Source organism: Oncorhynchus tshawytscha, linkage group LG02 (genome assembly GCF_018296145.1).
Source record: "Oncorhynchus tshawytscha isolate Ot180627B linkage group LG02, Otsh_v2.0, whole genome shotgun sequence".
Classification (NCBI taxonomy): domain Eukaryota; kingdom Metazoa; phylum Chordata; class Actinopteri; order Salmoniformes; family Salmonidae; genus Oncorhynchus; species Oncorhynchus tshawytscha.
In genome coordinates, this window is record NC_056430.1 from 36,690,189 (window position 1) to 36,717,666 (window position 27,478).

At 42.7% G+C, this 27,478-nt stretch overlaps 1 protein-coding gene across 6 annotated transcripts in view; it reads right to left on the reverse strand.

Moving 5' to 3' along the window:
- Positions 1–26,994, reverse strand: part of LOC112262803 (low-density lipoprotein receptor-related protein 1-like) — a 184,027-nt gene extending 157,033 nt beyond the window's left edge. For 4 of the 6 annotated variants that reach the window (XM_042297574.1, XM_042297572.1, XM_042297561.1 and 1 more), the window contains exon 1: positions 26,402–26,994. In XM_042297574.1, the coding sequence (XP_042153508.1) occupies positions 26,402–26,498 (97 nt within the window). In that variant the 5' untranslated portion in view covers positions 26,499–26,994. The remainder of the gene's footprint in view (positions 1–26,401) is intronic. The other 2 variants (XM_042297582.1, XM_042297571.1) reach the window with 1 other exon arrangement.
- Positions 26,995–27,478: the final 484 nt, after the last annotated feature.

Consider the following 27,478-nt stretch of genomic DNA (forward strand, 5'->3'; position numbering starts at 1 on the left):
GAAGGCCCTTTCCTGTTTCAGCAGGACAATGCCCCAGTGCACAAAGCGAGGTCCATATAGAAATTGTCAAGATCCGTGTGGAATAACTTCACTGGCCTGCACAGAGCCCTGACCTCAACCCCATCAAACACCGTTGGGATGAATTTGAATGCTGACTGTGAGCCAGGCCTAAAAATCGCCCAACATCAGTGCCGACCTCACTAATGCTCGTGGCTAAAGGGAAGCAAGTCCCCGCAGCAATGTTCCAACATCTAGTGGAAAGCCTTCCCAGAAAAGTGGAGGCAGGTGGGAATGGAATTCTAGGAAGTTACAGTTGTATCATTTGGTACAACCTGACAATACAACCTTTCACAATCTAAGGCTGCAATTGACCTTGACACAAATTAAAATGTCATGCTGTTTTGTTCATTGTCTGTAATACAGCCCAAGTGCTGTCTCCTATGTCACTGATGTACTGTAGTGTACTGCCCTGGCCAATGGACTGTTCGAGTCCTGTCAACATCTCAAAGGGTGAAGAAAAAAAAAAGTCCAGATTCATGGAAATTCTCAGGACATTTGTTCACTGCAGAGGTGTTGAATGGGGGAGTGATTGACATCACAAGCTTGTTGACATCTCCAGAGACAAAAGGTGTTTCCAAAGGGAAGGAGGGGAGATGAAAAGGTACAGCAGAGTACCAAGAAAAGACAGTGTGGATCACCCCCCCAGGACTAGGGAGTGGATGCTGAACTCTCCTTTCACCCAGTGCAGTTGACGTTAAAGTCTCTTGATGTTACGCAACAAGACATTCACCCTTTCATCCATGGCTTCATCCCCCACCCCACCCCACACACCAAACCTCGGCTCTGGATAGAGAAAGGTAATTCATCTGGGAAGTATATTGAGCGGTGGGGGGTGGGGATGAAGCCATGGATGAAAGGGTGAATGTCTTGTTGCGTAACATCAAGAGACTTTAATGTCAACTGCACTGGGTGAAAGGAGAGTTCAGCATCCACTCCCTAGTCTTGTCTCTCTGCTCCAATGCCCTCACAAAGCATATGCTTTTGTCCACGGTGACCCTCAGCTTACATGGTGCTTCATTTATACAGCTGGCTGCTATTTACCTCAACCAGCCAGGTTAGGCACTGTAGCTCAGGGCTTATAGTGTAGTATGCCACTGCCACCCGCTGTGGTGGACTGGAGTGAAGCGGGCCTGAGGCTCAGGATGTGGGACATTCACTTTATTGAATTCAATTGCATACACATGGCACCACTTACAGGGCTGGGCAATCTGAACAAGACAATATCGTCCCATAATGGATACAACGATCACAATAAAGGTATAAAGCATATGAGCGCGCCTAGGGGGAGATTCAGACATAGGAAAGGCACACATTTCCTACACACTTCTCAGTAGTTGGTATTAAGACTTACCTTATGCAGGTGTGTAAGGGGCTTTGCAGGAGTGCTTCCCTTGTGCAGGCTGAAAACATTTACTTCAACTGCTAAAAACCCTCCCACTTACTGGCCAACAGATTCAGGGAGTTCATTCAATAGGGTTTATAATACATTGCTCTTAAAAAAGGTAAGTAGCATAAACATAACCACATGTAACATGGATTTGCATTAGTACATGCATAAAAAGTCACAGCTCACTTTTTTTTACAAATTATTACATAAAACCGATCAGAAATGTTTTTCTGGGGTGTGATGTAATAAGGAGGACCCAGCAAGCCATCCAATAATGTAAACTCCAACAGAAATAAATTACATTTAAATAAAATAACTTGCACTCATTTCAATTGCATTTTCAGACCATTTACAAGCAAATACTTTATGAATGTATTGTTACAAATCAACTTCCAAGGTTGCTAGTCAACTAGCCTGCTGACATTGTTAGTAGTGCCTGAGTTAGGCAGTTGCTATCAACACCTAGCTTACAGCTACATTAAAGTAACCCAAAGCGTTAATACATAATGCGATCTAACCAATTATCAAATAATGTTAACTGCATATAGCTATCTTAGCCAGCAAGCCAGCCAGCTAACGTTAGCTAATTAGCCAAATAGCTATTAGCCTAACTAACCACCACTTATGGTCAGCAAGCTAGAACCCAACTACTGGAAATCAGCTAGAGAACAACACAACCAAAACATAACCACTGATTAAAAGAAAAAGAGAGCAGCCTTGATGGCTGGGGTCCATCCAATGGTAAAACTTTTTTTAAAGAAGAGTGCAAGCTGAGTTAGCTTCCAAAGCGAGGGGGAGGTGGGTGCTTTGTCAGGCCAGGGGAAAGTCAAGGAAATCCAAAATAGATATATTCCAGATATCCGTCAGCTGGCACTAAAGCCAAAGTGGAAAAAAAAGTTACAAAACTCCCATAGCCTACTTCAGAGAACATTCCCGAAAAGTTGACAAAACAAAAAGGAGAACAGATGAGGTACTACACAACTAGAGCAAGCATGCATGTTTCTCTTTCGTTTTGAGCCTGCTAACGGGTACCCACTAGATAACAGCCACAAAGTTGGTGATGAGCTGCATGGCCGTACGTTCCCCATCTGCTCACCTCACACGTAACTAGATCGTGACTACAACTAAGTTACTTTGTCTTTGACCACACTGTTACATTGGTGAGTAAAAACTCATGCATCCTACCCTTTAAAACATGGTGTACCTTTTTAAATTTGTATTTTGACGACAGACTCACTAGAATACATAGAGAACAGGTTCAGAATATAGGGATAAATTAAGATATCCATTTAAAATACACATTCATCTCAGTTTCAGCACCCAACTGGTAGACTTAAATACTCTGATCTTGTACATTATTTTGTCAAATGTTGGGGTTAAGAAAGTATGATTGAATCATAAAAAAACAGATTTGGAGAGCCTTTACACATGAAATATATTGATCAATCAAAAATAGTGCTTTGATTCATCCTGAAAGTTGTCATATTCAAGTCCAATCCATGAAATATTGGAAGGCGGAAAAGTGTACAATAGGGGTTGAACAATAGTCCTTTAAATCTACCCCATATCATGGAACTCTGACAACAGTCAGTAGCCGTGAACCAGACTCCAGGTTTAACCTGCTACGTGTGCTTCGAGTTATATCATTATCCAAATATGCTACATGTCGAAAATTATTGCACACCGTTAGATTAGTCTATGAACCACCAATGCTAGCGACACCCAGGAACACCTGCACGGACATGACAGAGGAAAGAAAGGTAAACGGAATGGAATAATGCAAAATGTAGGCTGCAAATGGAACTAAACACTACAGTGACAGTTGTAAATGTATGTGGGTATTTCTGACGGTGGCTCCCGATAGTGGCTAATATTTTACATGATACAAATGGTCAAATAAAAAAAGCCCAGGTATACACATATATACATACACTGCTCACAAAAATAAAGGGAACACTAAAATAACACATCCTAGATCTGAATGAATGAAATATTCCTCAATACTTTTTTCTTTACATAGTTGAACGTGCTGACAACAAAATCACACAAATTATCAATGGAAATCAAATTTATCAACCCATGGAGGTCTGGATTTGGGGTCACACTCAAAATTAAAGTGGAAAACCACACTACAGGCTGATCCAACTTTGATGTAATGTCCTTAAAACAAGTCAAAATGAGACTCAGGAGTGTGTGTGGCCTCCACGTGCCTGTATGACCTCCCTACAACGCCTGGGCATGCTCCTGATGAGGTGGTGGATGGTCTCCTGAGGGATCTCCTCCCAGACCTGGACTAAAGCATCCGCCAACTCCTGGACAGTCTGTGGTGCAACGTGGCGTTGGTGGATGGAGCGAGACATGATGTCCCAGATGTGCTCAATTGGATTCAGGTCTGGGGAATGGGCGGGCCAGTCCATAGCATCAATGCCTTCCTCTTGCAGGAACTGCTGACACACTCCAGCCACATGAGGTCTAGCATTGTCTTGCATTAGGAGGAACCCAGGGCCAACCGCACCAGCATATGGTCTCACAAGGGGTCTGAGGATCTCATCTCAGTATCTAATGACAGTCAGGCTACCTCTGGCGAGCACATGGAGGGCTGTGCGGCCCCCCAAAGAAATGCCATCCCATGACTGACCCACCGCCAAACCGGTCATGCTGGAGGATGTTGCAGGCAGCAGAACGTTCTCCACGGCATCTCCAGACTGTCACGTCTGTCACATGTGCTCAGTGTGAACCTGCTTTCATCTGTGAAGATCACAGGGCGCCAGTGGCGAATTTGCCAATCTGGGTGTTCTCTGGCAAATGCCAAACGTCTTGCACGGTGTTGGGCTGTAAGCACAACCCCCACCTGTGGACGTCGGACCCTCATGTAGTCTGTTTCTGACCGTTTGAGCAGACACATGCACATTTGTGGCCTGCTGGAGGTCATCTTTCAGGGCTCTGGCAGTGATCCTCGCACAAAGGCAGAGGTAGCAGTCCTGCTGCCGGGTGTTTGCCCTCCTACGGCCTCCTCCACATCTCCTGATGTACTGGCCTGTCTCCTGGTAGTGCCTCCATGCTCTGGACACTACACTGACAGACACAGCAAACCTTCTTGCCACATCTCACATTGATGTGCCATCCTGGATGAGCTGCACTACCTGAGCCACTTGTGTGGGTTGTAGACCCAGTCTCATGCTACCACTAGAGTGAAAGCACCGCCAGCATTCAAAAGTGACCAAAACATCAGCCAGGAAGCATAGGAACTGAGAAGTGGTCTGTGAACCCAATCTGCAGAACCACTCCTTTATTGGGAGTGTCTTGCTAAATGCCTATACATTTCCACCTGTTGTCTATACCATTTGCACAACAGCATGTGAAATGTATTGTCAGTGTTGCTTCCTAAGTGGACAGTTTGATTTCACAGAAGTGTGATTGACTTGGAGTTACATTGTGTTGTTTAAGTGTTCCCTTTATTTTTTTGAGCAGTGTATATCTATTTCTTAACATTCTAAAGCGCATTTATCAACGGCAGTTTCAGCCCTACAGAATATATAGCTTGGGTCTCCAAATTTCTTCCACGCAAATTACGAGGTCATACAATTAATAATAGCTCAGCCATTTATAGCGTACTCAACTGTGGAAAAGGGCGCACAATACATGTCATGCTTCTATTTAACCAGGTAGGCCAGTTGAGATCATTTACAACTGCGTCCTGGCCAAGATAAAGATATGCAACTCACATGATTTTCAGTTTGCTTCCATATGACTGGTGTCACATGTCTCCAGGGATCATAAGGAAAAATCTAAAAACTGTATTTACAATCCCCTTTTCCAAACGATTTACTAATTTACAAAGCTCTTATCAATAGCTCTTGTACATTTTTAATGCTGCTGGTCAAATGTCCGGTGCAACATTTTCCTAACAGAAACCCTGGCATATGGGTTCACCTTCCAACAGGACAACGACCCTAAGAAAAGCCAAGACAACGCAGGAGTGGCTTCAGGACAAGTCTCTGAATGTCATTGAGTGGCCCAGCCAGAGCCCCGACTTGAACCCGATCAAACATCTCTGGAGACTTGAAAAATAGCTGTGCAGCAACACTCCACATCCAACCTGACAGAGCGTGAGAGGATCTGCAGAGAATGGAATGAACTGCACAAATACAGGTGTGCCAAGCTGGTAGCGTCATACCCAAGAAGACTTGAGGCTGTAATCCCTGCCAAAGGTGCTTCAACAAAGTACCGAGTAAAGGGTTTGAATACTTGTGTAAAAGTGATACTTCCATTTTTATATAAATTTGCAAACATTTCTAAAAACCTGTTTTTGCCTTTATGGGGTATTGTGTAGATTGATGAGGCAAAACAATTTAAATCCTTTTTGGAATAAGGTTGTAGTTCTCCCGATTGCTCCTTCGACCTCATGACTTGGTTTTTGCTCTGACCATGCACTGCCACCTTATATAGGACAGGTGTGTGCACCTTTCCAAATCATGTCCAAGCAATTGAATTTACCACAGGTGGACTCCAATCAAGTTGTAGAAACATCAAGGATGATCAATGAAAACAGGATGCACCCGAGCTCAATTGAGTCTCATAATGGTTTGTTAGATTCAATATAGGCTTTGTGGAATTGAATGAACAGATGTTGCACTACGGTTTTGTGATGAAACGTAGTGTAGTTGAATTTATTCCGCCAATGTGTGACGGTTGTCTTTTTGCTGTCAAGGCCTTATTGTATATCACGGTGGCATATGAACGAATGGGTTATAGAGCAAACAGGTTGTAATATGGCTCTTTTTGTTACTGGCTTCACTTCCTAAGTGATATTACCCAAGCATCGCTACACATTCATTTCTTAGATCTCCACCCCAAACAAATAGCATGTGCTATTCTCATGCTGAAGTTCAAGGTCAGAATACGCACAGAGTTATGTTCCATTTAGGCGCACTTAACGATGGTCTGAATTCCCCCCATTGAATAGGTTGAGGGCAACTGGCCTCTGGAGAATTCCAACAGTATACATACTACACACATCCATAGCAAAGCCAATTCATTCACAGCAAACTGGTCAGACCTACTACTCTCAATGTTGCAACTTAGGCCCTACAACACAATAATTCCAGGACAGGTCTTGAAGATCCATCTCTCATTGAAAGCCAAGGCAATAGAGAGCTTGTGCAATTCAGGATTGAAGGAGCACATATCTACAGTTCTTTTGCTTATCTGTTTGGGAGTGAGAGTAAGGGAGGAATAGATGGAGCAAGCCAAGGAGAAAGGGAGGAGGGAGGGAGAATGTCAACGACTGAATTAAGATGAGTCAAGTTAAGAATGAAGGATGAGTTGGGAATAGAGCAAAAAAATAAATAAAATAAAACTGTCTTGGCAGTTCCAAATTTGAGTTGTCTTGAAAGCACCATTAACTGGCCTAAATGGGTTTTTTCACTATAAATGTGGGGTTTCAACCACTGGTGAAGACGGACTTGGCCTGAGGTATTCGTCACATATCGTTGTCGGAGGCCTAAAATCAGTCTCATGGTTTAAGGCATTTCCCAGGTGCCACTGAGTCAGTGTGGGCTTGGGAAATGTCCCATTTAAGAGATTATGTTCACCCTATCTTTAAAGACGCCAGATTAGGTTGTGTGAGTTGGCGAGAGAGAGAGCGAGTGTATGTCAGAAAAGAAGCTCCTTTAGGTAGAGGCCGTTACCACTGGGGAAGTGAAAAAGCTCTTCACACATGAGGGAAAGACCCAGAGAAAGAAAAATAGAGGGGTTGGAATGACATGGTTATGAAAATGTCCCCGCATAATTTTGTAGAATTAAATTGCTGCATGTGTACAGTATATAAACTCAGCAAAAAAAAAGAAACGTCCCTTTTTCAGGACCCGGTCTTTCAAAGAAAATTCATAAAAATCCAAATAACTTCAGATCTTTATCGTAAAGGGTTTAAACACCGTTTCCCATGCTTGTTCAATGAACCACAAAAAAAATTAATGAACATGCAACTATAGACCGGTCGTTAAGACATTAACAGCTTACAGACGGTAGGCAATTAAGGTCAGGTATGAAAATTTAGGACACTGAAGAGGCCTTTCTACTGACTCTGAAAAACACCGAAAGAAAGATGCCCAGGGTCCCTGCTCATCTGTGTGAACGTGCCTTAGGCATGCTGCAAATTGCAATGTCTGTACTCTGAGATGCCTAAGACAGTGCTACAGGGAGACCGTCAGCTGTCCATCCTCGCAGTGGCAGACCATGTGTAACACCTGCACAGGATCGGTACATTCGAACATCACCTGCGGTACAGGATGGCAACAACTGCCCGAGATACACCAGGAGTCCACAATCCCTCCATCAGTGCTCAGACTGTCCACAATAGGTTGAGAGAGGCTGGAGAGGGCTCGTAGGCCTGTTGTAAGGCAGATTCTTACCAGATATCACCGGCAACAACGTTGCCTATGGGCACAAACCCACTGTCACTGGAACAGACAGGACTGGCAAAAAGTGCTCTTCACTGACGAGTTGAGGTTTTGTCTCACCAGGGGTGGTGGTCAGATTAGAGTTATCGTCGAAGGAATGAGCATTACACTGAGGCCTGTACTCTGAAGCAGGATCGATTTGAAGGTGGAGGGTCCGTCATGGTCTGGGGCGGTGTGTCACAGCATCATCGGACTGAGCTTGTTGTCATTGCAGGCAATCTCAATGCTGTGCGTTACAGGGAAGAAATCCTCCTCCCTCATGTGGTACCCTTCCTCATCCTGACATGACCCTCCAGCATCACAATGCCACCAGCCATACTGCTTGTTCTGTGTGTGATTTCCTGCAAGACAGGAATGTCAGTGTTCTGCCATGGCCAGCGAAGAGCCCGGATCTCAATCCCATTGAGCACATCTGGGACCTGTTGGATCGGAGGGTGAGGGCTAGGGCCACCCCCCACAGAAATGTCCGGGAACTTGCAGGTGCCTTGGTGGAAGAGTGGGGTAACATCTCACAGCAAGAACTGGCAAATCTGGTGCAGTCCATGAGGAGATGCAAATCAAATCAAATTTTATTTGTCACATACACATGGTTAGCAGATGTTAATGCGAGTGTAGCGAAATGCTTGTGCTTCTAGTTCCGACAATGCAGTAATAACGAACAAGTAATCTAACTAACAATTCCAAAAAAAAAACTACTCTTATACACAGTGTAAGGGGATAAAGAATATGTACATAAGGATTTATGAATGAGTGATGGTACAGAGCAGCATAGGCAAGATACAGTAGATGATATCGAGTACAGTATATACATATGAGATGAGTATGAAAACCAAGTGGCATAGTTAAAGTGGCTAGTGATACATGTATTACATAAGGATGCAGTCGATGATATAGAGTACAGTATCTACGTATGCATATGAGATGAATAATATAGGGTAAGTAACATTATATAAGGTAGCATTGTTTAAAGTGGCTAGTGATATATTTACATCATTTCCCATCAATTCCCATTATTAAAGTGGCTGGAGTAGAGTCAGTGTCATTGACAGTGTGTTGGCAGTAGCCACTCAATGTTAGTGGTGGCTGTTTAACAGTCTGATGGCCTTGAGATAGAAGCTGTTTTTCAGTCTCTCGGTCCCAGCTTTGATGCACCTGTACTGACCTCGCCTTCTGGATGACAGCAGGGTGAACAGGCAGTAGCTCGGGTGGTTGATGTCCTTGATCTTTATGGCCTTCCTGTAACATCGGGTGGTGTAGGTGTCCTGGAGGGCAGGTAGTTTGCCCCCGGTGATGCGTTGTGCAGACCTCACTACCCTCTGGAGAGCCTTACGGTTGAGGGCGGTGCAGTTGCCATACCAGGCGGTGATACAGCCCGCCAGGATGCTCTCGATTGTGCATCTGTAGAAGTTTGTGAGTGCTTTTGGTGACAAGCCGAATTTCTTCAGCCTCCTGAGGTTGAAGAGGCGCTGCTGCGCCTTCCTCACGATGCTGTCTGTGTGAGTGGACCAATTCAGTTTGTCTGTGATGTGTATGCCGAGGAACTTAAAACTTGCTACCCTCTCCACTACTGTTCCATCGATGTGGATGGGGGGGGGTGTTCCCTCTGCTGTTTCCTGAAGTCCACAATCATCTCCTTAGTTTTGTTGACGTTGAGTGTGAGGTTATTTTCCTGACACCACACTCCGAGGGCCCTCACCTCCTCCCTGTAGGCCGTCTCGTCGTTGTTGGTAATCAAGCCTACCACTGTTGTGTCGTCCGCAAACTTGATGATTGAGTTGGAGGCGTGCATGGCCACGCAGTCGTGGGTGAACAGGGAGTACAGGAGAGGGCTCAGAACGCACCCTTGTGGGGCCCCAGTGTTGAGGATCAGCGGGGAGGAGATGTTGTTGCCTACCCTCACCACCTGGGGGCGGCCCGTCAGGAAGTCCAGAACCCAGTTGCACAGGGCGGGGTCGAGACCCAGGGTCTCGAGCTTGATGACGAGCTTGGAGGGTACTATGGTGTTGAATGCCGAGCTGTAGTCGATGAACAGCATTCTCACATAGGTATTCCTCTTGTCCAGATGGGTTAGGGCAGTGTGCAGTGTGGTTGAGATTGCATCGTCTGTGGACCTATTTGGGCGGTAAGCAAATTGGAGTGGGTCTAGGGTGTCAGGTAGGGTGGAGGTGATATGGTCCTTGACTAGTCTCTCAAAGCACTTCATGATGACGGATGTGAGTGCTACGGGGCGGTAGTCGTTTAGCTCAGTTACCTTAGCTTTCTTGGGAACAGGAACAATGGTGGCCCTCTTGAAGCATGTGGGAACAGCAGACTGGTATAGGGATTGATTGAATATGTCCGTAAACACACCGGCCAGCTGGTCTGCGCATGCTCTGAGGGCGCGGCTGGGGATGCTGTCTGGGCCTGCAGCCTTGCGAGGGTTAACACGTTTAAATGTCTTACTTCGGCTGCAGTGAAGGAGAGACCACATGTTTTCGTTGCAGGCCGTGTCAGTGGCACTGTATTGTCCTCAAAGCGGGCAAAAAAGTTATTTAGTCTGCCTGGGAGCAAGACATCCTGGTCCGTGACTGGGCTGGGTTTCTTCCTGTAGTCCGTGATTGACTGTAGACCCTGCCACATGCCTCTTGTGTCTGAGCCGTTGAATTGAGATTCTACTTTGTCTCTGTACTGGCGCTTAGCTTGTTTGATAGCCTTGCGGAGGGAATAGCTGCACTGTTTGTATTCAGCCATGTTACCAGACACCTTGCCCTGATTAAAAGCAGTGGTTCGTGCCTTCAGTTTCACACGAATGCTGCCATCAATCCAAGGTTTCTGGTTAGGGAATGTTTTAATCGTTGCTATGGGAACGACATCTTCAACGCACGTTCTAATGAACTCGCACACCGAATCAGCGTATTCGTCAATGTTGTTGTCTGACGCAATACGAAACATATCCCAGTCCACGTGATGGAAGCAGTCTTGGAGTGTGGAGTCAGCTTGGTCGGACCAGCGTTGGACAGACCTCAGCGTGGGAGCTTCTTGTTTTAGTTTCTGTCTGTAGGCAGGGATCAACAAAATGGAGTCGTGGTCAGCTTTTCCAAAAGGGGGTGGGGCAGGGCCTTATATGCGACGCGGAAGTTAGAGTAAAAATGATCCAGGGTCTTTCCACCCCTGGTTGCGCAATCGATATGCTGATAAAATTTAGGGAGTCTTGTTTTCAGATTAGCCTTGTTAAAATCCCCAGCTACAATGAATGCAGCCTCCGGATAAATCGTTTCCAGTTTGCAGAGAGTTAAATAAAGTTCGTTCAGAGCCATCGATGTGTCTGCTTGGGGGGGGATATATACGGCTGTGATTATAATCGAAGAGAATTCTCTTGGTAGATAATGTGGTCTACATTTGATTGTGAGGAATTCTAAATCAGGTGAACAGAAGGATTTGAGTTCCTGTATGTTTCTGTCATCACACCATGTCACGTTAGTCATAAGGCATACGCCCCCGCCCCTCTTCTTACCAGAAAGATGTTTGTTTCTGTCGGCGCGATGCGTGGAGAAACCCGCTGGCTGCACCGCTTCGGATTGCGTCTCTCCAGTTAGCCATGTTTCCGTGAAGCAGAGAACGTTGCAGTCTCTGATGTCCCTCTGGAATGCTACCCTTGCTCGGATTTCATCAACCTTGTTGTCAAGAGACTGGACATTGGCGAGAAGAATGCTAGGGAGTGGTGCACGGTGTGCCCGTCTCCGGAGTCTGACCAGAAGACCGCATCGTTTCCCTCTTTTTCTGAGTCATTTTTCCGGGTCGCTGCATGTAATCCACTCCGTTACACTGGTTGTAAGGCAGAACACAGGATCCGCATCGCGAAAAACATATTCTTGGTCGTACTGATGGTGAGTTGACGCTGATCTTATATTCAGTAGTTCTTCTCGGCTGTATGTAATGAAACCTAAGATGACCTGGGGTACTAGTGTAAGAAATAACACGTAAAAAAAACAAAAAACTGCATAGTTTCCTAGGAACGCGAAGCGAGGCGGCCATCTCTGTCGGCGCCGGAAGTTACTGCACTGCAGTACTTAATGCAGCTGATGGCCACACCAGATACTGACTGCTACTTTTGATTTTGACTCTCCCGTTGTTCAGGGACACATTAATCCATTTATGTTAGTCATAGGTCTGTGGAACTTGTTCAGTTTGTCTCAGTCGTTGAATCTTATGTTCATACAAATATTTACACGTTAAGTTTGCTGAAAATAAAAACACAGTTGACAGTGAGAGGACATTACTTTTTTTTTGCTGAGTTTACATTATGTATCTTATCACATGTACAGCTTACAGATACAGAGCCTTGAGTGGAAAATCTGTCAGACAGTGGGAGAGCTGCTGCTACAGCATCCCAAACAGCAAAAGCATAGGAAGGCAGTCTATCAGCACACCACTTTGCAATGAGCTGGAGGCAGTATGCATTTTGAAAACATATACTTAATAGTTTCAAACCTGAACATTTTACTACATATTGTCAGGATTGTCTTACATTGCGTTAAAGTATCCTAGTCAAAAATCAGACCATATCCATGGAGAAAATTTTATATAAACATTCTCTTTGTCCAGTAGCCCAAAGCACAATCCTAGTCACATTAGCAACCCATGCTAGTTGTTGCATTATGGAACTAACATTTGCTCGTAGCCTACTGTCTTGTGCGCATTGCTGCGCTTATGTGATGTAAAAAAAAAGAAAAAAAAAAAAAAGAGTATCAACATTTTAAGCTGAACAACCTGTTGCAGACTCATTGCTTGAAATAAATATATATAGCCTAGGCCTACTGGTTGTATGAATTTAGGATCTATCGTCCCACAACTGTTCCAGAGTCTGGAATAGGCTGTCGTTCTTGACAAACTGACCAATAGAATAGGTAAACTTTTCTACTATGTGGGATAGTAGATTGACAAAGACTAGTGATTTTTCTGTTCATTATTCATTTGTTGGTTGAGGAAAAGTAAATGTGGTCAGTTAACATCTTCAAAGTGCACATCATTGTATCCACTTGCATGTTAATATGAATGACCATAATCTAAACGTGATTTCTGTCATTCTGAGCATGCCCCAATTAGGTTACGCACCCAATGCAGATGGGTACGGTAAATTCTAAATGTTGCCGGTCAAATGTCCGGTGCCACAATTTCTTTTTTCGTTGGCTGGGTGTCATGCAGGCATATCTCTCAGCTCATAATGACATTTCACATCCCCACCCCCCATGTCCTCCTAGAAGTTTCAACTTTAGCCTTGTAATTAGGAGCCATTCACAGTCTCAAATATCTGTCTTGAACACAGCCAAGGGTTCAAAATGTTACCTTTGTGTAGTAGCCTATGAGCAGTCAGTGTTTTATTAAATTCCACTTGGGAGTAGGTCTTTAACTGCACTCCCTTCTCACATCTCCAGAGTTATTTTTCATTGAACTAGGCAAGTAAGTTAACAAATTCACAATGACGGCCTACTACGACCAAACCCGGACGACGCTGGGCCAATTGTGTCGCCCAATCCCGGCCGGTTGTGATACAGCCTGGATTCAAACCAGGGTGTCTGTAGTGATGCCTCAAACACTGAGATGCAGTGCCTTAGACCGATGCGCCACTCGGGAGCCCAGAGTAACACATTTTATCACAAAAGACACTGTCCGAGGATTTTTGCCATTGGGAAGCAATTTAGTCTTGAGAGGCTAATATTATTCTTTGTAATGTTGCAGTTTTTCCATTTTCTATTCCTAGGTTTACTGGCACAATGATTTGCTATGAAGTTGACAGCAATACTGGGTCAATGGTTGTTTGAAGACATGACTAAGTATTTATGTTCTAGGTCATGTATGGGTGTCATCGTGTTTTCGTATAGCGATGTGGTGGTGCTAATCAAGCCTTCCCAGCACCATCAACCCACAGAGGTTTTGGGAATACTGTTGAGGAAGTTTCCAGAGTTACTGGAAGAAGATCCTGGTTCTTTTTTTCACTCCCTCGCCTCCTCGTTATTCTCAACCTGAGATGGTTATCCTTGGCAACACCCTTTAATTGGTGCAATACAGATGTACCAGCGTGCCCAAGGCCATGCGTATAGCCTGGCACTTGAACGGTCTCTTGTCTACACCCAAATGGCAGACTATTCCCTATGTGGGGCACTGGGCTCTGGTCAAAAGTAGTGCCCTATGTAGGGAGTAGGGTGCCATTTGGGATGCAACCTGTCTTATCTCCAGTTGGATGCCTGAGGCGATCAAGGACAGACTATCTTGTCAGGTTTTACTATTGACTGACTACTTTCTGACAGGCCAATGCTTGCTGAACATAGTGCAGTGTATAAGGCCTAACACATCATTCTCCTGAAAACACATTTACATTTTCACATTCACCATCTGCAGGAATATCATTTTCATTTTGAACTTCAGTCACAGACCACTGTTAGGGTGTCCATTAAACAAAGCCCTTGGTGGCCTGACCCTTGCCCTGTGTGAGTTGGGTACATGTTTTGTTCTGGATATTTTATTGCCTTTGATTGTTGGTATGTGGAGGTCAAGCAAACAGCCTAGGGCTTCCCGGCTGTTAGGCCCCATACCTGGCCATTGACCATCCTCACAGGGCTGTGGACAAAGCCTGTGAAACATTTAGAATCCTGCCTGTGTTAACCACGGAATTATGTTAGTGCGCCATTAGTGCCTCTAAATCACCATTGTGTGAATGTAGCCTGGGGTATTAAAACACCTTTAAGTGAGATTAGTAATGTTTTTTAAACCCCACTCCTCCAGTCAGTACATACGGTGTGCCTCTAGTACACCATAGGCAAATCAATGCTGGGCATTTCCAGCAAAAAGGAACCATGACCACCAACGTGAAGTTCATAGGAGCATATAAAACTGGGCGTCAAATGAAAGCTAAGAATCTATATTTTAGGGAAATTAAGGTATATACATTTTTAAACCACTTTCCATAAAAATAAAAAAAACACATGGCATATCAAAGCATTTGCCTTTCTGGATAAACAAATAGAAAAGGGATTGTAGAAAACATCTACCAGGAAAAAAAAAAACTCTTAAAAGCAGTGGCGATTTTAGCATGTACATTTTTTGGGGGTAAACTCAAATGTTTTGGGGATGCATACCAGCAAAGCCACTAAAACACAATAATTGCACTATATCGGTGGCAAACGGAGCCCACAAACTGTTAGGACCTACATAAAGCTGTCCCAACAGCAGAGCTTTCTTCTCAGCGCCATGGATTGAAGCATTTCCATCGCTACACCCGGCTATCAGCGGAGCATTGTCTGGCAGTGAAACAGTTCATTCAGCCTTATTTAAAACATAAGGGTACAACAAACAGATAAGAGGAAATCCGTAATTTCGATAAAGACTAATGAGCAAGCTAGGATGAACGTAGTTAATCATTTTCAGCGCTTTTGAAATGTACAGCGACAGAATTCAGAATTTGGGCCGGTCTTAGTGTTCTCCCTGTACACCAAGTCAAAACCGTAGAATAAATAAAGGGGACGTTTAAGCAGACAATGAAAGCTCTTACAATATTAAATAATTACATTTCTCTAAAACTGGTTATAGGCTACATGTGCACTACCAAGTCAGAGCAGTAGTTGAAATTAAGAGGGGAAAATAAACCAAATTATTAGGGTGAGGCACATGGCTACTAAAAGTTTACTACACAACATACACTCAGTATTACTTTCTTAGCTACAGTATACATATCTCCCTGGCATATTACATAATTTATGCAGTAGCATTCAAAACATTTTTGGACTCACCTTGTTGTGCTGTACACACTTCAACAGGAAGGTAGCGCGGAGGTCTTTCGTTGGCAAATTTTGTCATCAAACTTTGTCAAAGTCTGGCATTCTCTGCATGTATGGTGCTTTCAAGACAACTGGGAACTCGGGGAAAAAACAAGGTTGAATCATGATGACGTCAGTGATCTGAAGGTTGTAGCTTTAGAAAGAGGCCCGAGGTCCAGACTTACAATTCCGAGTTGGAAAATATGTTTTGAACGGTCATCCTTGTCAGAGCTTGGAGGCAGAAATCATGCTGGCATGACAGCATGGCCAATTTTGAATGTTTAACATTTTAAACTTGGAAAAGAGACCCTTAAACTCAGACTTGGGACCACACACCCACTCAACTGAATAGCAGGCTAGTGATAGCTTTGCAATGCTTTGACGTCATTTTTATCTGTGGCCAATGATCGTGAGAGCCTTCTTGGATGGGCACTTTCGCTGTGCCTCTCGCTCTCCAGTTGATGTTAGCTCTCCTGGATCTTACCGACACCTACCCATGTGCCCCCTCTCTTTCCATTTACTGTAACCATCCTCCTCACCCACTGAGCACCGGACACCCATGGACGTTGACATTTGGTAGTTGACATTAGGTCAGTCCGCCCTGGCGTTGATGTTAATGTCCACAGACGGACCGGACCAAATTCTAGACGTACTGTATGTTTCACAAGTTTGGATAATACAGTTCAGTGAGTAGGGCACAGTGCAATACACTAGTAAAGAATAGTACAGTATATTGTACTGCACTGAACTCTGCTGTACTCCATTGTAAGGCACCGTCTCTGTGATGTCCAAACTTGTGAAACATGAGGAGAATGACATTCATATCCATAATGACGCAGTACAGATCAGGGACCCATGATGTAATTCTGTTACCCTGTGTAAATCCACTTCACTCGCTGTAGTTCAATAATCAAAAGAGATGTATTTTTAACCTCAAGGTGCCATGTCATTCTTTCTGCAGACATCTTTTAATCTGGAGCAGATATAACAGAGTTTTTGGAAAACGTTGTCGCATAAAAACCTGAGAGGTTTTACCGTAATTCCGTTGGCATTGTCACAGTTCTCCAATAAATTCGTTTTTGTGCATAGTTTTGTATAGTTTGTTAAACTTTGAAATCAATGACTTTTGTTTGGTATACATTTTAAAGTTAAACAAAACTGCAGTCAGTGTAATTCCGTTACCATGGAATTGTGCTGATTCCATTGTGAGGGGGAAAAAATTGCTAGTGGTCAAAGGCTTTCATCACACCTGATTGGACAGAGACAGAGGCTGTCTTCACTATGATGTAACATCCTGGACAGGGACACACTGTCACATTGATGTCCTCCATCTTCACACCTCATTGACCAGGGACAGAGGGAGTGAAGTGTACTGGACTGGTGATGTTTGTGGACCAAATGAGATCGACCTAGACACACTGGTTGATGATGTAACATCACTAAAAGCAGGCAAATTGCACGTGTTTTTCATTAGGAGATGGAATCAATAAACTACGGTTGTTATGCGTTTTCAATGTGCGAAGGCTGGTGCGTGCCAGGGGAGATGCAATAAATACATATTGTCAACTCAACTCTTTCTCACTGAGAATGATAACATACTGAAATGATCAAATGTTTTGCCCTCACTTCATCACTAATGCTGTTACGTAGCCTAGCGGTTAAGAACATTGGACCAATAACTGAAAGGTTGCCGGTTCAAATCCCCAAACTGACAAGGTGGAAAAATCTGCTGTCCTGTCCTTGAGCAAGGCAGTTAACTGCCAGCAACTTTTCCCTGGGTGCTGATGTAGTCATTGATTAAGGCAGCCCCCTGCACCTCTCTGATTCAGAGGGGTTGGGTAAATGCAGAATGCATTCAGGTTGTGTGAATGAATGCATGGTACATCAGACTATTAGATCTCCAGCCTACCAATTACATTTAGGGTAAATGACTTATCCTGGTGGTCAGACAGTGGGTCCGATCCATCCCATTATGGTTTCCGTTGAGTTGTATTGTGCAACAGTTGTATGACCAGATTAGCTGGGACCACAGGTAAAAGTGATGTAATGGTTAAGATGCCACAACTGCTATTGAATCATCATCCCTCAGTCTCTTACACACTACATTCATGGGTGTCTACAGTGGATGAAAACGGTCTTAGGCATGGTAGGTAAGTCTAAGTGAGATCAAGGTTGTGCATCACACACTGCCTGTATGCTTGGTCCCGTGAGAAGACACTAAAGGATTTCATTATAATCACTTCTAAAACATTTCCCTCAGCAGCAGCAATCTAAGTAGCTTTAACTGTCATGCCTGGCCTACTGCACTGTAGGTACAGACTGTACAGAACCACAGTCATGCGGTAAATGGAGGTCTCTTATTTGGAAAATAATTATTACAGATTCCCTTATTGTTAACAGGGGATTGCGGTCAAGTCAAAGAAGCAATGGTCTGATGGTTCTTCCTCTTCCCACTTCTCTGTTGCAGTTTAATGTGTAATCCTCATTTCAAAGTGATGGGGGGGGGTTAATTCTCCACCCACTGTGCACCACCCAAACTGCACTTTATGGGAATGAGACCAATCAAATGTGATATTATTAAATGGGTCTTGCCTCTCCATACCAGAGGCATACACCAAGTATTCCAAACATTAGGAACACCTTCCTAATATTGAGTTGCGCACCCCTCAGAACAGCCTCAATTAATCTGGGTACGGACTCTACAATGTATTGAAGGCATTCCACAGGGATGCTGGCCCATGTTGACTCCAATGCTTCCCCACAGTTGTGTCAAGTTGGCTGGATGTCCTTTGGGTGGTGGACCAGTCTTGAGACACATGGGGAAACTGTTGAGCGTGAAAGACACAGCAGTGTTGCAGTTCTGGCAGGTAGGAACGTTGGGCCAGTAACTAAAAGGTTGGCGGATGGAATCCCTGAGCTGACAAGGTAAAAATCTGTTGTTCCTGAGCAAGGCAGTCAACCCACGTCATCGGGGAACAGTGGATGTCGATTATGGCAGCCCCCCGCACCTCTCTGATTCAGAGGGGTTGGGTTAAATGGGGAAGACACATTTAAGTTGAACAACTGACTTGGTATCCCCCTTTCTTGACACAAACCACTGCGCCTGGTTCCTACTACTCAGGCTCCCGAGTGGTGCAGCAGCCTAAGGCACTGCGTCGCAGTGCAGAGGCTTCACTGCAGACACCCTGGTTAGAACCCAGGCTGTATCACAACCGGCCGTGATTGGGAGTCCCATAGGGCGGCGCACAATTGGCCCAGCGTCGTCTGGGTTTGGCCAGTGTAGGCCGTCATCGTAAACAAGAATTTGTTCTTAACTGACTTGCCTAGTTAAAAGGTTAAATAAAAAAAATACTATACCTGTTCAAAGGCACTTTCATGTTGCGTCTTGCCCATTCACCCTCTGAATTGCCCACATACACAATCCATGTCTCAAGGCTTATAAATCATTCTTTAACCTGTCTCCTACCCTTTATCTACACTGACTGAAGTGGATTTAAAAGGTGACATCAATAAAGGGATCATAGCTTTCACCTGGATTCACCTGGTCAGTCTGTCATGGAAAGAGCAAGTGCTCTTAATGTTTTGTACACTCAGTGAATCTACTACTTACATTTGACCTGTAAATCCAAACGGTCTCAGGTCCGTTGTGCCCCACATAGTCAGGCACATTTTAATTGGCAACCCTCCTAGACATGAGCATATTCCCACTGTTAATTCTGTACAGTATACATACTAGAGGTCGACCGATTCATTGGAATGGCCGATTAATTAGGGCCGATTTCAAGTTTTCATAACAATCGGAAATCTGTATTTTTTTTATTTTTTACAATTTTATTTAACTAGGCAAGTCAGTTAAAAACACATTCTTATTTTCAATGACGGCCTAGGAACGGTGGGTTAAACTGCCTGTTCAGGGGCAGAATGACAGATTTTCACCTTGTCAGCTCAGGGATTCAATCTTGCAACCTTACGGTTAACTAGTCCAACGCTCTAACCACCTGCCTCACGAGGAGCCCGCCTGTTACGCGAATGCAGTAAGAAGCAAAGGTAAGTTGCGAGCTAGCATTTAACTTAATCAATCATAATCACTAGTTAACTACACAAGGTTGATGATATTACTAGTTTATCTAGTGTGTCCTGCGTTGCATATAAATCGATGTGGTGCGCATTCACGAAAAAGGACTGTCGTTGCTCCAACGTGTACCTAACCAGAAACACCAATGCCTTTCTTAAAATTAATACACAGAAGTATATATTTTTAAACCTGCATATTTAGCTAATAGAAATCCAGGTTAGCAGGTAATATTAACCAGGTGAAATTGTGTCACTTCTCTAGCACTCATTGCACGCAGAGTCAGGGTATATGCAACAGTTTGGGCCACCTGGCTCATTGTGAACTAATTTGCCAGAATTTTACATATTTATGACATAACATTGAAGGTTGTGCAATGTAACAGGAATATTTAGACTAATGGATGCCACCCTTTAGATAAAATACGGAACGGTTCTGTATTTCACTGAAAGAATAAACATCTGGTTTTCGAGATGATAGTTTCTGGATTCGACCATATTAATGACCTAAGGCTCGTATTTCTGTGTGTTATGTTATAACTAAGTCCATGATTTGATAGAGCAGTCTGACTGAGCGGTGGTAGGCAGCAGCAGGCTCGTAAGCATTCATTCAAATAGCACTTTCGTGCGTTTTGCCAGCAGCTCTTCGTTGTGCGTCAAGCATTGCGCGGTTTATGACTTCAAGCCTATCAACTCCCGAGATTAGGCAGGTGTAACCGATGTGAAATGGCTAGCTAGTTAGCGGGGTGCGTGCTAATAGTGTTTCAAACGTCACTCGCTCTGAGACTTGTAGTTGTTCCCCTTGTTCTGCATGGTAACGCTGCTTCGAGGATGGCTGTTGTCGATGTGTTCCTGGTTCGAGCCCAGGGAGGAGCGAGGAGAGGAACAGAAGCTATACTGTTACACTGGCAACACTAAAGTGCCTATAAGAACATCCAATAGTCAACGGTATATGAAATACAAATAGTAGAGAGAAATAGTCCTATAATAACTACAACCTAAAAGTTCTTAGATTGGAATATTGAAGACTCATGTTAAAAGGAACCACCAGCTTTCAAATGTTCTCATGTTCTGAGCAAGGAACTTAAACGTTAGCTTTCTTACATGGCACATATTGCACTTTTACTTTCTTCTCCAACACTTTGTTTTTGCATTATTTAAACGTTTCATTATTTATTTGAGGCGAAATTGATTTTATTGATGTATTAAGTTAAAAGTGTTCATTCAGTATTGTTGTAATTGTCATTATTACAAATACAATTTATTTATTTTATTTTATATAAAATCGACCAATTAACTCGGCATTGGCTTTTTTTGTCCTCCAATAAATCGGTATCAGCGTTGAAAAATCATAATCGATCGGAGAATTTATCACCGGACAAGTGACTGGGAAGATTTTTATTTATCTGACATTTGAGAAATGTACCGTTCATCATTGGGTGCGTAACCCATTAGGGTGTCCACCCACGCAGCCAGCGCCATCAAACTATGGATATTGGCCAAATGAGACATTTACAGGTCCTTAAAAACAGCCTGTAACAAATTACAAAAACACTATTCCTTGTTTTTCAATGTGCAAAACTTTATAGCGTATTCGTTTACTTTCCTAAATCAATAATTGTCCGCCTCAACAGTTCAACTGTTCAACTGTTAGGGATTTGAGCAATAAATGCATAGGCATCCACCCTATGATATTAATATGTGAAATATTTTTTTTAAAGAAGCTTAGGCCTAGCCCCAGGAGAGATCAAGATATGCCGGCGGCATTCTACGACACCAACAAGCACTTATGTATCCTTGTCAGACTGGGAAACCCTGCTCAGTAGCCTAACTCTGTCCTCAGGACCCCAAGGGGTGCATGTTTTTGTCCTAGCACTACACAGATGATTCAAATTCTGGACTAATCATCAAGCTTTGATCATTTAAATCAGCTGTGTAGTGTTAGTGCAAAAATGTGCACCCCTTGGGGTCCAGAGGACAGAGTTTGGGAAACACTGGGCTAGTGTCTGCGATACAGATAGAATTGCGAATTAGCCTCCTGTGTGTCTATCCGAATATTTTTTAAATAAAAGATAAGCATTATATTGTTAGACTATAGGAGTAATTCTGGTAGGCCTAAAACATTGTTTTTCACCTCAAGTTCAACTGTCGGCGTTAATTGGAGCACTGGTGCGCACTACCTTCATATCATAGGCCTGCAGTAAAATAGGTTAATAGCCACACCTTTACAAAAGTTTCTGAACTTCAATAGGGTAATATCAAGTCATTCAAGCCATTGATTAGAAGGACAATACGAGCAGGACATTATAGCTGCAAACACAACGTTACAATTGGAACTTAAATTGCCCCCCCCAAAACATATGTATGTATAAGCAAACTAAATACATGATTAAAAAGACAGGTTGAACTTAATTTATCCAATGAAAAATGTCTCAACAGAATGAAACAAAGCACATTTTGCATGTTTAAAGAACTGAATTAGATTAATACATAGGCCTACAATAAGGATACACAAGAATAATAAAACAAATTAAATACTACAGAAAGTTATAATAATTGCATCCTACCTGAATAGCAAGTTGCACAGTAGCCTGCATAAGGCCATTTTTGTAGTGTTAAATATTCTGCTTATGTAAATAATGTAGAATTGCATGAAATGCTTTTATAAAAAGTCTATCCCACCCCAAGACCATGCAAAAAAGTAGTCCCTGTGTGTGGAAATCCCAAACATGTGTCTGCACAACTGTATGCCAGTACGCAAAAATAATAATTCATTCATTTTTAAAAAGCACCCCCACCCCACAAACTCAAAACATATTTTAGCAGCTATGACTGGGACTAACTGCAACTGGCTAACTGAAGAATGTTTCTGAAAGTCTGGAAAAGGGCGTTTTAAAAAATGTGTCACCAAAACGCTCAGAGGCGTGCACAGGTAATTGTTTCCAGAAGTTCCAGATTTGGTCATTTGGGGTATCCAGTTGAGTTTGGGAGCAGCCTGTTGTGTAGCACCTTCCACATTCTGACTAGATGACATAAGAGTGCTAACACAAACTCACTAGAACTTAATAGCTATTAATTGATAAGACATAAAAGGTATGTGCAGCACAGAAGGCATGCACAACACTTGAGCAGCCTAGATGGGCAGTTGCACAAACTCCTTCAGTTGACAAATCACTATTATTTTTGTTAATTAGTCTAGAAGGCCTAATCTTCCAGAAGGTCTCATGCTCAACCAAATGCATTGAGATAGATTGTTGAGCTGCTTATATTGTTGAGCTGCTTAACTTGTGCAAACACCAATTGCATGACAACCCACTCATCTTATTTAGTTAACATTACACAGTCATCAGCATGTTAAAATGAATGAAATATAAAGACAGGATGAGGAGTAGCTTGGAAGACAGAGGCTTTTAAAATCAACGCTTTCTTTAGGAAAGCAGCAGCGGTGGTGGTTCTGGTGAAAAGAAACGGAGCGGGTTCATGAAATAAGCAGGCCTTTTGTGTAATTCTGCAAAATACATGGGCTACACAGTACACTACAGTAGCCGTCATGAAATTGGAGAAAGTATTAGGCTACATGCCTTTCATGCAATGTAGCCTTTTTAATGACAATTAATGCAATATGTATTTGATTCAGTAATGAGCTGAAAGTAGATGCCAGTAGATGTTTGAAGGGTCATTCCATTTGATTTCAAATCACTTTTTGACCACACACACCTTTTGATTTGAGTGCAACTTTCCATACATACAGCATTTGTCCATGGTAGAGGTGGTTAGAAAGTGACATTTTGGGCCTGAATGCCAAAACATTCAGGAGTTAGAGGTGCTCAAAGTTGACCCATTTTGCACACCCCACTATAACATGAGACATTCATGTACATCTTCATCACTGGAAAATATGAATAGTTGAGTTTGATATGATTTAAAAGCTTACCAACAGTGTTGTCAAACTATTTTAGAATTTTCTTTAAAAATATTTATAGCATGTTGGCATGTTTTTAACCATTAAACGGGTACTGCGAGATTAAGATTTAGTATTTTGTCTACTTACTCAGAGTCAGACAAACTCATACAATTTTTATGTCTCTGCGTGGAGTTTGGAGATGAAAGTTAGCTTCCAGCAATTGTGCTAATATGTTACGTGGTTGTTCATTTAGTCTTACAAAGCTATACATAGTAGTCAATATTTTATACATTTGTTAAAGTTACTGAGTGACGATCATAAGAAACAAGATTCTATCCACTTCCTCATCCTTTCCCAGAATTCGCATAGAGATCACAACATTGTATCTGTCCCATTATGGCGTCTGAGTTCACGCGCAGCGCCATTGAGTAGCATGCAACAACGAAAGAATGAAGAAGTGGACAGAATATAATTTCTTATGATTATCAGAAACATTAATAACGAATGCATAAAATAGCGATGACTTTGTATTTATTGTTTACTTACAAGTCTAAATGCATTTGTTAATGAAATGAAAAGTATTAGTATTGTTGTCTGCAAGGTATTTTCCGTTAGGTGTCGGACCCCAGGAAGACTAGCTGTCGCTATTGGCGTTGGCTAATGGCGATCCTAATAATAATAATACAAATTATCATAAAATCATATGTATAGCGTTGTAAGACTATAAATGACCAAATAAAATGTTAATTCGTCACATATGCCAAATACAACAGGTATAGACCTGAATGCTTACTTTACAAGCCCTTAACCAACAATGCAGTTCAAGAAATAGAGTTTAGAAAATATTTACTAAATAAACGAAAGTATAAATAAAATAACGAGACTATATACAGGTACCAAGTCAATATGCGGGGGGGTACAGGTTACTCGAGATAATTTGCATATGTATGTAGGGGTAAATAGACTATGCATAGGTGAGTAGCAGCAGTGTAAAAACAATGTAAATAGTCCAGGTGGCCATTTGATTAATTGTTCAGCAGTCTTATGGCTTGGGGGTAGAGGCTGTTAAGGAGCCTTTTGGCCCTAGACTTTGCCCTCTGGTACCACTTGTCATGCAGTAGCAGAAAGAACAGTGACTTGGGTGACTGGAATCTTTGACAAATTTTGGGGCCAACCACGCAGCTTTAGTGTTGTTAGAAAGTCCATTTCTCTGCTTTTAAGAGGCGCTGGCTACTGTACCGGCAGACTTCTAGCAATTATGCTAAGCTAACGATATGATAACTTCAATCACCACTAAACTGCAAGCAGACACATAAATGGTATCCATGAGTTTCTCTGACTCTGGGTAAGTAGAAAAAGTGATACTGCGAGATTTTGTTTAACATCAATTATCTGAAAACACGTAAATCGCCGATTTTTTCTTTCTTCAATTTCCACTTATATTGTAGCTAAGAACCTAATTTATATAACCTAAGGTGTTTGTGTTGTGCCCAACATCGGTTGAGACAAAGCATACTCTTGAACACAGGGTGGATTTCATTTCAATTATAGAAATATAATTCATAATGGACCTATCCCTTCAAACCATTGTAATTTAACTGGCACACAATTTAAAATGTACATTTTTACTTCCAATTTACTTTCACAAAGACGGGCGCTGGTCCACCTGCCGTCAAATGTCAACTTAAACTGTGAATGTCTGTTCCATTATCTATATTTCTATCGAATATTGACAGTATAATGTATAAGAACTGATATTCCCATTCAAGTCAACCTGATGTGTGGACCTTCAACCATATTTGTGATGCAATTTCAACTTTCAGATGGTAATTGTATTCCCACCCTGTATTCAAGAGTATGCTGTGTCAACTGATGGTGGGCACAACCCAAACAACTCAGATTACGTAAAATAGAGTCTAAACAACATGTGATTTTTTTTGTTTAACAATCCAAGTATACTAGTTTAGACAGGCTATTTTAAGTTAAAGAAAACTAAATAGTTGACAACCCTGTTAGCTTTTAAATGACCAAACTCAACCGTTTATCTTTTCCAATGATGAAGAATTTAATTGCTCATGGTATGGTGGGGTATGGAAAATGGGTCAACTTTGAGCGTCCATATCTCCTGAATGTCTTCGCATTTCTGACCATTTCTACCTTCGGCAAATCTGTATGGAAAGTTTCGTTCAAACCAAAAGGGGTGGGGTCAGAAAGTGATTGAAATCAAATGGAACGACCCTGAAGGAAGTTGCAACATTGTAGCCTAAACACTCATATTCATATCGTATGTAAAAATGAATGGCTACATACTGACTGGTTACATTTTGTAGCCAAAGACCTCACTACATGAATGTAGATGTGACAATGTATCGCATCGTTTTCTGTGAATTGCCTACCTATTCACCGAATATAACAGTCTCAACCAAATAACAAGATTAACCTATTCAACGTAGATATGGCAATTGACAACAGATGTGCATTCCAATGGCTGGCACACAAATAAGCGACTGTTTACTTGCCCTGTGCTAAATCAAATAGCCTAACAATCACTTGAGAGCTAATGTGTATTCCATGCAGCAGCGCACCAGGCAAACATAGGCAGAAATTATTCTTTAAAAAAATAGTCCTAAACCGGGTCAAAGGTATTTTTTCCTGAATGGTTCAAGAAAGGGCAGTAAGGACGGCGCATAAAATAGAATTAGCGAAGGTTATCAGTGCGGCTTACCGTCAATGGCTCTGGCTGGAACGATTACCTCCAAACTGTGCAAAAATCCCAAGAAAAACAACCCAACCGCCAGCGTGTTCGCTGTGGCGCGAAACATTGTTTCATAAAAGAGATAAAGACAAGATAAACGAAATAAAACTCATCCACCACCGCTTTTTGGTCCTGTCAAGCGAGAGTTCCCAGTCAGCCTGCGAAATGTTTCCGTGCCTGGGCGATGCTCTGTCGATGCGCAACGGAGCTGCAAGGGCTTTGTGCTCGCAACGAGAATAAAAACTGTGTACTCTATCAGAGCTAAAGCCAAGGCTTCTCCAGCCCCGGGAATGCTACGGGTTCCTTTGATGCATGGATACCATGTAGCTGGAATTATCTGTTAGCTAGCCTTTCTGGGATGCAGCACACGCATGCAGAGATGAAGAAGAAACGGGAGAGACGGCGCCTATGATGTGCCCAAACCATACAGGGGTGTCTTTTTCTTTGTTCTCCGTGACAGCCGGCGACACAGTTCTGACAACCACAGCAGAAAATAAAAAAAGTAATAGCAATTTCTCTCCCCAAACCCACCACCTCTGTTGCTGGTGGTAACGCAGATTGAGTCGGTATTGAGCCTCATCCCCTTAAATCAGCGGGCTGATGTGTGTGACGTCACCAACACCAATGGCTGGCCACATTTCTGTCCACCGAGCATTCTGCGCACCAGGCGACGATTGGGCAAATTATTTTCGGTGACAAGCTCCACGAATCAAACCAGAGCTCGAAGAGTGTATGTTGATATTAGTGCTACCCATTTTCAGTTGTCTTAGATGGATATGATTATTTTTCTTTCAAATGCTTGTGGCGTCGTCATCTCCTCATCCAAAGCCTGTTTCGAATGCCAAATTTGTCCACATAATCTGCTGAAATATTGATATTTGCCCATGTGTCGTACAGGATAGGCTAGCTAGAAAGGCCTACAGTGGCAGCCTAGATTGTGTGAAAGCGGACAAATAAATGTATGAAACAACATTACATAATTGTGTTATATTTATGTCTGGGTAAAGGTGCATACTTCAGAATTGTTAGTATAATCCTATATCTAGA